Source organism: Bidens hawaiensis, unplaced genomic scaffold, assembly GCF_021521415.1.
Source record: "Bidens hawaiensis isolate Kalapana, Puna unplaced genomic scaffold, B.hawaiensis_p1.1 tig00026238_1, whole genome shotgun sequence".
Taxonomy (NCBI): domain Eukaryota; kingdom Viridiplantae; phylum Streptophyta; class Magnoliopsida; order Asterales; family Asteraceae; genus Bidens; species Bidens hawaiensis.
Window position 1 is genome coordinate 199,942 of NW_027494230.1, and position 12,283 is coordinate 212,224.

General features: G+C 36.6%; 2 protein-coding genes and 1 pseudogene across 3 annotated transcripts; 2 read left to right on the forward strand and 1 right to left on the reverse strand.

Moving 5' to 3' along the window:
- Positions 1–259: 259 nt before the first annotated feature.
- On the forward strand, positions 260–4,883 carry LOC143573227 (putative inactive DNA (cytosine-5)-methyltransferase DRM3; annotated as a pseudogene). The gene is made up of 11 exons (XR_013142391.1): positions 260–265; positions 383–430; positions 513–629; positions 989–1,085; positions 1,192–1,238; positions 2,027–2,122; positions 2,242–2,422; positions 2,526–2,623; positions 3,043–3,145; positions 3,321–3,400; positions 3,511–4,883. The product of XR_013142391.1 is annotated as a putative inactive DNA (cytosine-5)-methyltransferase DRM3 (transcript).
- A 1,983-nt stretch (positions 4,884–6,866) lies between these two features.
- On the forward strand, positions 6,867–10,231 carry LOC143573237 (FRIGIDA-like protein 3). The gene is made up of 3 exons (XM_077058168.1): positions 6,867–7,942; positions 9,578–9,717; positions 9,805–10,231. Exons 1-3 carry the CDS (start codon positions 6,919–6,921, stop codon positions 10,165–10,167), a joined length of 1,527 nt encoding a protein of 508 aa, XP_076914283.1. The 5' UTR covers positions 6,867–6,918; the 3' UTR covers positions 10,168–10,231.
- A 736-nt stretch (positions 10,232–10,967) lies between these two features.
- On the reverse strand, positions 10,968–11,601 carry LOC143573229 (uncharacterized; the record flags this gene model as incomplete). Its single annotated transcript, XM_077058160.1, has 1 exon — positions 10,968–11,601. A coding segment is annotated over one exon (603 nt), but the record flags the coding sequence as incomplete, so codon positions are not given.
- Positions 11,602–12,283: the final 682 nt, after the last annotated feature.

The following is a 12,283-nucleotide window of genomic DNA, read 5'->3' on the forward strand; positions in this document are numbered from 1 at the left end:
AAAATCTATACATTTGGTGAACGGTAATTCGGTTTTAAATAAGCATAAAGGCAAACCGCCAGCTTTTGTATCGGTTCGGTTTTTTGGTTTCATGCACACCCCTAAATTTTATACGCATGTAACTTTCTTTATTATAGGGATTCACCATTTGTGTCTTTTCTGTTTGCTTGGGTCCTTGACATTCGATAGTCACTTTTTATCAATTCTTAATCCCTTGTATCGTTGGTATTTGTAAACATTTTGTGCTTCAACTTCAAGTATGGCTGTAAAGTTTGGTGTTTTCTAAGTTTTATGTATTCTTCGGTTGGTTAATTCAGCGGTTGCTTTTGCAGATGCATATATTTTAAAAAGGCTTGGTTTGTGTAACTCGTTATATTAATAGGAAGCTATCTTCTTAGCCTGCCTGCCTGCTTCTTTTCATGCCAAGATGGTACACCAAAACGTTAGTCGGATACTACTCATCGTCCAGTATTTTGTTTTATAATGAAAGCTTTGCTGTTTTAACTGTGCAGTTGGAAGTAACTAATCTATCCGACAGCGAAGATGAGGTTAAACCCGAGCATAGAAGCCTTACCAAAGTAGAGACCATAGATTGCAATGGTTTTGCATGCACAAACATGTTCGTTGGGGTATGCCTCTTTTGTAGCCTATGATTATTGTGGAGCTACTTACCCGTGTTCAGCGGGTCATGCATAGTAATGTTATGACTCCAAGATCAGCAAATATAGTTTTTAAAAGATTGGGTTTTGCGATTCAAAAGGGGTAGCGGCGCAGCTTGTTGCCCGCTTGCCTTCTGTTTCGATGTAATCCAATAAACAATCATATATTAAGATCTTATTCTATTATTGTTTCTTTTTTGTCTCTTCATATTCGTATCTTTTGTCTGTCACATTGATACATTGATTGCAGAAACTTAAATTGCACGTGGAGATTATGATCAATATTGTTAATAAGTGGCTACTAATGTTGTATGTTATCTTTTTGACAGAACGATGGTGCGAGCTCATCTGGAAGCAATGTAAGATCATCACTCCTAGGGATGGGATTTACGCCGGATCTTGTTGACAAAGCAATCAGACAAAATGGTATGTTATGCACAAACCAGTTTCTAACGATTTTAGGATCGTGCGATTAGGGCTCCTACGTGCTCAATTTTTATCTTATATTAAGCATTTTACTTGTATAATGTAGGCGAAGACAACATGGAGTTGTTATTGGAGACTCTCTTTGCATATTCTGTAAGTGGTTGTGATATACGATCCAGCATTTTTTATTATGTTTCGGAGTTCTTTACTTTAGCCAAAATATGACACAAACTATCATTGGCTTTTGTCTACTTTCATACTTTTTAAAATTGCTTCTTCCATATCTAGAAAACTACCTCTTTTTTCATTTTAAGGCGTCCCATGAAAGTTGTTTGTTTTATATACTCATCAAATTTGCTGGTGAATATTACACATATACCCCCTCACTTCAATTTGGTTTCTGTTACTATTTTGTAGGGGTGTAAACGAGCTGAGCTGAGCCCGAGCTTGAGCAGGCTCGAGCTCGGTTTGTTTTGACTTATGAGAGCTCGAGCTCGTTTCAAGCTTTTTTTTAAAGCTCGAGCTTGGCTCATTTATTATTTATTAATTAGTTTATATACGCGTTTAATTATTTTTATATATCTTGAGAAAAACCTTAAATGAGCCTAAGCTTGGCTTGAGCTCTAGTACTTAAGTGAGCCAAAGCTCGGTTCTAAAAGAGTTAAGTTTAAAAACACACAAGGTTCGAGCTCGGTAACCAAACGAGCTTTGTTTATTCGTTTCATCTCAGATCGTTTGCACCCCACTATTTTGTGTGATTGAACAAACGACTAATAAGCACGCACTCGTGTTAAAAAACTGTCAGCCAATTCTTTGAATTAGGCTGCATGATATATGTTGGTTGAGCAGTCATTTACTCATTTATACATTTGAGAGTTCAAAAAGATGAGATATAAGTTGTTATTATTATTATATTTTAACATTATATTTCAACAAAACAGGCCCTTCAAACATCAAAGGTCAGATCACTGCAGCCTGCTAACGGGTCTGTCCTGGAAAAAGACAAAGATTTGGCTCAAAATAATGGAAAACGGAAGGTAATAATCACAACTTGACCTCGCAATTTTCTTCCGCACGTTTACTTCCTATACGAGTCCTGATTTCTGTTTATGCTTCAAATGACTGAAAGTGACATTTTTTTTTGTGAATTCAACAGGCTGTTCTTATATCCCGTTCAGAGTCATCTGATTCTCTGGATGACTTATTTGAAGACGAGAAGGATATAACCAGCCGAAGCAGTGGCCCCACAACTATTTCTTTGAAAGAGGACAAAATGGCATCCTTACTAATGATGGACTTCACTGTTGAGGAAGTTGAGTTTGCAATGAACAAACTTGGTATGGTAACTTGTATTATCCCAAGTCTATGTGTGAACAAGTAGTGTGGTTTGTATTTTGTAATATAGAGTTATAGATGCTATCTTCTCTTGATTGTTGACAGGAGAAGATGCTCCGGTTAATGAACTTGTAGATTTCATATTTGCTGCTCAGATGGCTGCCACAGAAGATCCGACAAAGATCCATGAAACAAGGAATGAGGTTGACACAACAACACCGTGACAGTTGCAGAAACAACGAGAAGCACGGATGGCCTCTGTCCATTGATTCCGTGCTTCTCGTTGTTTCTGCAACTGTCACGGTGTTGTTGTGTCTTTAACCGACAGTATTTCATTAATGGATTGATTTTTTATACATTTTATTTTCAGTTACTGATTTCTGTTGATATTAACTATTAAGTTTGAAAGTTGTTTTTCTCGTGATTCTCATCCTTAAAATCGACCATGAATTACATATTCATTATAACAAAAAAGACTATTTGTGATGGCTAAACGCAAATTACCTGGAAAAAAATTGTGATAATAAGTATTAAATATTCTTGATTGTGTTTCTGGAATATTAATAAATATTCATTCTAAGTCATATTATTTGCTTAATACTAATTCGGTTAACATGAGCAGGATACCAACACCGAGACCTTATTTGGGACCATGGACAAGACACTTAGATTGCTTGAAATTGGCTTCTCTGAACAGGAAATTTCTGCAGCTATTGAGAAATACGGTGAGCATATCTTTATACTTTTCTTAAGTTGGATTTATATATGTTCTGTTAGACTAGTTATGCAATTATCCGAATGGACCGAATGTAATATTTTTCTCTATATATAGAGCCCCTATGTAACCCTATTATGTATACAATTTATTAATCCTGTTCTGTTAATGATTGTACGTATCAGGTCCGGACGCTCCCATATCAGAGCTTGCTGACTCGATTGTTTGGGATAGGATGGCTGACCATTCTGTTAAGACAGAAGAGGTTTTTTTATTTATTTATTTTATTTTTTTAATTTTTATTTTTTTTATTTTTAACTTTTTTGTTTGGTTTATGGAGGAGCATGGTTCTGACAAAGTATCTTGACTTCACAGGATCCATGGATGGCTGGAAACACGTCTATGGCTATGAAACCAGAAAAAGTGTTGGATGCCAGTTTTTATAGTAAGTTAGCATTAAGAACCGAAGAGAGACTTAAGGCTGCAGCTTCTCAGAGTCAGGCCTTGGACAGGTTTAGAGCGAAACAACCACAAGAAGATGCACCGGTTAATTTACAAAAACCAAAGCCAGAGTTTGAGGATTTGAATGATTATTCTGGACCAGCACACGCTGCACCAAAACCTCCGGTTAGCGCCAAGGTTTTACAGAGACAGCTTAAGTACAAGGCTAGACGTATGGCGGCGATGGGAGTGCCTAAACTCATACAGCCTGTTTCGTGTAGCAGTGTGGACCAGATGGTCGCCAAAGCTCCGTTATTTTTTTATGGGAATGTTATGAACTTAGCTCATGATTCATGGGTCAAAATCTCTCAGTCCTTGTATGCAATCGAGCCTGAATTCGTTAACACTCAGGATTTCTCGGCTTTGAGTAGGAGGGAGGGGTATATACATAATCTCCCAACCGAAAACCGTTCTCACGTTCTGCCAAAATCACCTATGACCATAGAAGACGCGATACCTCAAACAAAGAAGTATCAGCCGTCATGGGATACAAGAAAGCAGTTGAGTTGTGTTAGTTCTGAAACTATAGGAGTTACCCAACTCTGCGACCAGCTCAGAAACGTACTGAAAAACTCAAACGGGCGATTATCCGCTGAACAGCAAAACGATTTTCTTCAGCAGTGCAAGACCTTTAATCTGATGTGGGTGTCCCGTAACCGACTAGCACCCATCGGACCTGAGTCGGTGGAAAGAATTCTTGGATACCCGTTGCATCACACTGAGGCGGACGGGTTGAGCCTGGGAGAAAGGCTGCATTCGCTTAAACACTCTTTCCAAATCGACACTTTAGGGTACCACTTATCTGTTTTGAAGTCCATGTATCCCGAAGGCATATCCCTGCTTTCAATCTATAGTGGAGTGGGAGGAGCGGAAATCACCTTGAACCGCCTTGGGATCGGTTAAAGGCGGTTGTGTCAATTGAACCGTCGGAAGCGAAACGTGGGATTTTGAAGCGGTGGTGGGATAAGTCGGACCAGACAGGGGAGTTGGTTCAGATTGCAACTATTCAAAAGTTGTCGAGTAGTAAGCTTGAGACTCTGATGAAGAAGTTGGGTGTTTTTGATTTTATCATATGTCAAAATCCGTATACCTACTCTCCCAGAAGCGTGTCGATGGCTGCTGCAGAATCGGAAAGCTTTGCTGGTTTGGACTTTTCCATGTTTTATGAGTTTGTTCGTGTTCTACAAAGAGTCCGGAGTGCGATAAAGACCAGGTGATTGGCTGTTTTTCTTGATGGAACTTAAGTTATTCTTGTAGGTTAATAACTTGATATAACTCTAAACTTTATGTACTTAAGGTCTTAAGTTCCCCTGCCTTTTTCACTTGCTAGTTAACTGATTTGGTTGGTGGAAAATTAACTAAGGATATATTATGTTTGCTTTTTAGGAATTGATAAGAATCTCTGAAAATATTGTTTGGTGTAGGAGATTGATACATCTTAACTTCTGCTAAACCATATTTAAGATGATTGAAAATTAGACATAATATGTAGGACTTGATGAATGAATAAAGCTTTTTATTGCCAACATACAAGGAAAAGAACAAAGAATGATAGTCTCTTGTTATGATGTGGTCATATTTATTGATGCAAGAGTTATATGGTCACAACTTCTTAGTCTAGTCAAGGGCTAGATTAAATCACAATAAAAGATGATTTTCTACATTAAAAAACAATTCTTTGATTAAATCAAAATAAAAGGTTGGTCACAACTTCTTAGTCAATGGCTAGATTAAACTAGTACTTTACCCGTCCGGTGGACGGGAACATTAACGCGGAAATCTTTAAACACTATTGATGCTAACTTTGATGTTATGCTTACATAGCAAGTGTAACATATAAAACAACCAATCAACCCAAGTTTGAACATATAAAACTAACTCAATAAACACCCTAATGGTTAACACTTAACAATATCAAAGCATTTTTTGGTCCAGATGAAACGGGGTTGACTTGGAAAATCAAAACCGGTTTGCGAATTTTCAATTATGAGACGTTTTAAGTATTTGCTGATAATTTTGTTGTTATTATTAGATTTTTTCTTTTGTTGTTATAAGTATTTGCTGCTATTATTTTGTTCTTGATTTTGATTCTTTTGTTGTAATTTTTAGGTTTTTTTCTTTGTTATTATAAATCATTGTTTATGTAGATTGGTATTTTAGTTGGTAATGTTTCTTACGTTCTCATTTTTCTATAAATTGGTGTTATTTCCTACGTTCTTATGTTAAGAATAAAACGTACAAGAACCTTCCCCTATATATATATATATATATATATAGAAAAGGGTTCAAATAAGAATAAGGAGTTTCCTAGGAATGGTAAGAACCAATAGATTTTTGACATGTGGCATTATAACTTATGGTGAAAGAATATTCTAGGAAACTATGTCGGTTTTTGATAATTTTAAATCTCAACCATTGATTAACATGATCCAATGGCTATGATTTATTCCTACTCTTCCTAGGAAACTACTTATTTTTAGGATAACCCTCCCCTATATATATAGGCAAAGTATAAAATGAAAACCCAACCCTATACACACACACACACATACATATATATATATTGCTTTTTTTTAATGAAGTTTTAATTAGGTTGGAGATTATGATGATGAAACAAGTGTTGTGTTGAATTCATTTGTAGTAGCTTAATTTTCTTTTCCCTTTTTGTGTTTGATTTCTAAGAAATGATTTAGTTTTTGAACCTAATAATTTTAGCAGGTGCTCGTGGTCTAACTAGCTAGCTAATGGTAGTTAGTTAGTTAGTTACAGTTAGTTTGTTAAGTGGTTGAGTAATGAGTAGTGTTAATTGATAAGCTAGGTGTATCAACCACTATAAATACCTTGTGAAGTTTATTATAATCGAACTGACTGTTCAAAATCTGTCCTGATCGGTCCTTTGGTTCAACTTTTAACCCGTTAACCTGAGTTTTATGCATCGACATCGACCTGTTCAAGTTTTAAGCAACAAAAGATGATCAAATGAGGTTTCAAAATGCTGAGATTTGTAAGAAAAACAACAGAAAATGATCAAATGAGGGTTCGATGCGTGTGTCTATATAAATATGAATAATTACATATAAAATTCCAATACGATTAATGGTGTTGATGGCTAGTTGGTACCACCGCCCGACTAGCGCCTATACAACACTGCAAACTGTAAAACATAATCACAACTTTCACATTTTTAATTCTCGTTTCATTCTTCTTACATTCAGATTATATTAGATTTCTAATATAGTGTTTGTTTTGACTGTATTTGAAGGTTTATTTGGCTTGCTTGCAATGGAAGATTCGGATTCGGTAGCAACACTCTTGGAATCTACAACCTCCAAAATCCAACAACTTCAGAAAGCGTTCGCTGAGCTAGAAAGTCACCGAGCTGTAACCCTAAACCTGAAATGGAAACAAATTGAGGAGCATTTTCATGGGCTTGAGAAATCCTTAAAAAGGCGTTTCACTGAGCTCGAAGACCAAGAAAAAGAGTTTGAAATGAAAACCACTCAAGCCCAAAAAGTGCTCGAGAAACGTCGTGCTGCGGTTATGGCTAAAGAAGAAGCTTCACTGGCAAGGCTTCAAGAGAAAAGAGATGCGGCAGTTGTTGCTATCTCTAATGCCTTCAAGAAAAACAAAAACAAACATTGTGTGGAAACAGAATCTGAATGTGAATCTAAATCTGAATCTGTTAGTAGTGAGATTCTTGTTGTGGACAAGAAACCACTTGATTCACATGTGAAACTGCTATCAAATCCGCAACTTGTTAAATTTTGTGAGGAGATGGATGCAGCGGGACTTCATAAGTTCATATCTGATAACCGGAAGAATATTGCTTCTATAAAAGAGGAAATACCAATTGCATTGAAAGGTATAAGTGATCCCGGTGGTCTGGTTTTGGATTCACTTATCGGTTTCTACGTCTCAGAGGGGTCAAATTTAGATGGGAAAAAAGACAGAGAAAAAGATACAAATCTTTTAGGGTTGAGGCGAACATGTATTATGTTAATGGAATGTTTGAGTGTTATGCTTGCTAATTTAGATGAGAGTACGGTTTGTAAGGTGATTTCTGAGGATGTGAAGAACCGAGCAAAGATTATTGCACAAGAATGGAAACCTAAGTTAGATGATCTTGATTTGGATGCTAGTAACGGGAACTCATTGGAAGCTCATGCTTTCTTACAACTTGTTGCTACTTTTGGGATTGATTCTGATTTTGATCATGAAGATTTGGCCAAGTTGATACCGATGGTCTCTCGCCGACACCAGGCCGCCGACCTTTGCCGCTTCCTTGGGTTGTCTGACAAGATGCCAGGTTATTATTATCAATATTTTCTTTTTGCTTCCTAGCTCTTAATATTAGAAGTAACATTTTGATCCACTTGCTTATTGAAAGAGGTTTATTACAGAAGACTAAATTATTGCGAGAACATAAAGAGCAAACCTAAATTGTCTAATTTATCTATCAGATTTATTTATTTTTTTTTAAATTACTTGTTACATACAAATGTCTATGTTATATACATAAAAGAACCATTAACTAACTTGTTCATATGGTTTTTGTAGTCACTTTTAAATGTTTACCTATACATAACTTACACATACCTACACATGTGTAAGTTATGTATAGGAAATATACCTACTCATGCTACACATAACCTACTCGCATAGTGTCTTCTGTGTAGGACCCTTCCCTTGCTTATTAATGGGTCAACTGAGCTATGTTTTATCTCAAAGGGTCATAGAAATGCTAATAGTATGTGGCAAAAAGGTTGATTTTTGTGCGAAGTTTAATGTTAATACATACATTCTTCTAAATTGCGTTATATATAGTAGACTATTATTGTAAAAAAAATGTACACAACATTGATCGGGTCAATCCGACTTTCAACACATATAAATAACCCATTTGACATCTCTGCTTTATTCTGCCCATGAAAACTGTAACTTCTTGCATGACGATGGTTTTGTTCATGGGTTGTCATATACAAACACCATCCCCATGGTGTGTGAATAAGGCTATACAGCTCGTATAGGGCCTATGCGAGTCGTATAGGCCTAACTTATTAACATGCGGAGGTGACAGTGTGGCAGCTTTTTGCAGTCTATACGAGCCGTATAGACCTATATGAGTCGTATAGATATTCTTGATACGAGCCGTATAGGGTCTATATGACTCATATAGACAGCATGTCGGTTGTACTTTGGCCAGATATTTATAATTATTTTATGATCTATACGAGCCGTATAGATGGTATACGATCCGTACAGGCCATGTATCAGTTTTTCTTGCTCCAAAAGTAATTATTTTTATGGCAGTTATATTTCAAAAGCTTAGATAGCTCACATGGGCGTCAACCAAAATGGATTGCATGACCACATATAAAAAGTAAAAACGCTCATGTTGTTTGTATGTTTTTATGTATATAGCAAAATATTTGCTTTTAAATTACGTGTTTCTATTTTGTAAACAACTCGGATGTTATTTTTAATATTTTGTAATTTTAAAAAATCTAAAAAAAAAATACTATACGGGTCAAACAGACTCTATACGAGTCGTATAGCCCTATACGGCTCGTATAGGGGCTATATGATGCAAATAAATGAAAACTGACACTCCTGACCGAAAATGATTTGACACTACACCTATACGAGTCGTATAGGACTCGTATAGGCCCTCCTGGTGTGTGAATAACCTCCTTGGTGTATGAATAACCTAAGCCTTTGTTCATTTGTTTGATCACTTGTGTAATATCTAAAATATCCGCTATTTCGTTAATAGAAATAGAGAGCACTTGTGGAGTGATTCATTCCATTGATATATTCCTGGAAAAATAAGTACTTTGACATGAAACACAAGCAAGAAATGTTGCGGTTTTCATGGGTTTTTTATCCAAAATTTTGCAAATATATTGCAGAATCACATCCTATGTTTGCGTATAATCCACAGGTGTAATTGATGTGCTGGTTAACAATGGAAGACATATTGACGCGGTCAACCTAGCATTTGAATTTGAACTCACACATCAGTTTTCTCCTGTTACGCTACTCAAATCCTACATGGCAGATGCAACTAAAGCTGGAACTCAGGTATGAAAACTTAAGAATCCATAAGTTTGACCCATGGTCAACTGGATGGTTCTGCCATAAACTTATGTTTTAATATTCAAATTTCAGAATGATGTCAGCGAAAGAGAATTATCTGCACTAAAAGCCGTCACAAAGTGCATTGAAGAACACAAGCTTGAAAACGAGTATCCGTTAGACCCGCTTCAAAAATGGATCCTTCAGTTGGAAAAAGTCAAAGCAGACAAAAAACAGGAAGTGGCTAAACCTCAGTCCAAAAGACCCCGAGCCAGTGCTGTGGTGGCAGGATATGGGGCCCACAACAGTGCCAGGTATGCACCGCCAGTTCAGCAATACATGTATTACCCTGGCCCACCCGAAAACCATGTTCCCTCATTTGCTTACAATATGGGTCCGAACCATGGGGCGTACTTTGGGAATGGTTTTCAGTACCAAGCTGCATACCTTCACTAAGAAGTAAGAACACTTTGACTTTTAGGTCTTGACTTTTGATGAAAAAAAAGTTGGTTTTGTAATTGTTTGTACTTTGTTGTATAAGTTGACATTGTAACCTTTTAATATATTTATTATTATGTTGTTAACTTTGGCTCTTGTGGTCAACAAGTGCGGTTGACTTGAATTATGGCAAACACATTTGATTTTTGTTTTGTTTGACTATGTGGTCAAATTCACAGTATGACTTTATTCTTTGACTATAAATCATACCACATTATGTTTTTAGTAAAACAAATACTCAACAAATAACACGAATTGATCATGTGATAATATATTTTAAATTTATGATAAAATTAAAAATATGAATCATTCATTTATTTACTTTTTTCATCTTATCATTTTTGAAACTCCCAAAGGAAAGCTTTATGAAACTAACGGTCTATCCGATACCCAACATATACTTGGCGAGTGACAGATACTGGTCTATCCGATACCCAACAGATACTTGACAAGTGACAGATACTTGACGAGTATATACTTAAAGAAAAGTTAAGTTTTCATGAATTTTTTTGAAATGAATATAATATACATAGAATAAATGAAAAGAAAAAAAAGTAAATTATGTCATCCTGTGTCAGGTATATAATCGGATAAATGGGTATATGTTATCTAGTAAACAAGTATATCACCAAATCCTATACACGTCTTATACCCGATTACCCGACCATATATGATATACCTGTCCTAGATAATCCATAATCCAAGAAACTATTACATTTCTTACAAATTACTTACAACTTATACCACATCACATTATAATTGAGCATAGACATAATTCTCAACCCAAATTCAATGCAAAAATGCATACACAGCAGTCGAAATATAAACCACAAGAGCAGAACTCACCAGCACAACCATCGAAGCAACAGCATTAACCGTCGCCCGACTGCCACAGCTCAACAACCCCAACCGAATCTCGATCACACTCACCATCGAAAGCATAAGAAACAAACACCCCATAACCGATCCAACAGCCGATCCCAGCATCCCAAACTGCAACGCCTTCACATTAACATGCGCCTTGAATGCATCATCAACTTCTTTACTATTAAGCAGATTAATAGCCAGCTTCAAACCCTGCGCTACCAACGACGAAAACAAGAAGAAACTGAACGATACGACTTCGAATACTAGAAGCTTTTTGGCAACTGATATGTCCGCGTCGCATGCGGACCGATTATCCAGGCTGCGTTGGCCTGGGGTGGTTAAGGAGAATCCTACGAAGACTGCAACCGTGAAGAGCGAGTTCACGTTCACGAGGCCGTCAAGTGCAGTTACGTGTATGCTGGTTGTTGATGTTGATCGTGTGGTGGTTGATGATGATGAGATTCTGGTTGTGTATTGTTGATCATGGAGGTTGTAATGATCTGATCTGTAATTAATTGAAGTGAATCAGGATTAGTAATAAGAATAAGGAATATTGGTTTTTACTTTTTATTAATCCCAACTATCATTTTTTTGTTGCTGTCGGTCCGAACTAACGAATTGGTTGCTGACGGTCCCATCTTTTAACGTGTTTGTTTCAAACAGTCCCCGACTAACAGAATCCTAATAATGTTATTTGCTAGTTGTCGGAAAAACCTTTTTGGCCAGAAGAGTCACATTTTTGACGGAAAACTCAACCTGAACACCGCCACCACCACCAACGGACTCGCCACCAACCAATCAGTCAATCACCACAACTTGAGCACCACCAACCGAATCCGACAATGGTTTAGGGTTCTAGCGACCTCAATAATTATGGCTTTTACTTTTTCAAAAGGTTCCTAAATGTCAGATCCAAGTTAAAAGAATTTGAGAAAATGTTGAGTTTTCTGGGAAAAAAAAAGTGAGTTTTCCGGGCAAAAACGGATTTCCAGATTACCTGCGACAAATGGCTTTTGTTTGAAACGAATTCGTTAGTTGAGACCGATGGGATTAATAAAAACCAACGCACCTAATAATAATAATAATAATGGATATATGAGTAATTAAGATGGAAATTGAGAGCTTACTCTGCTGCCATGGATGAAGCTTGAAAGCTTCAATTGAATTTTGGAGTGTTTTTGAGGGGTTTTGTGGGTATCCTGGAATG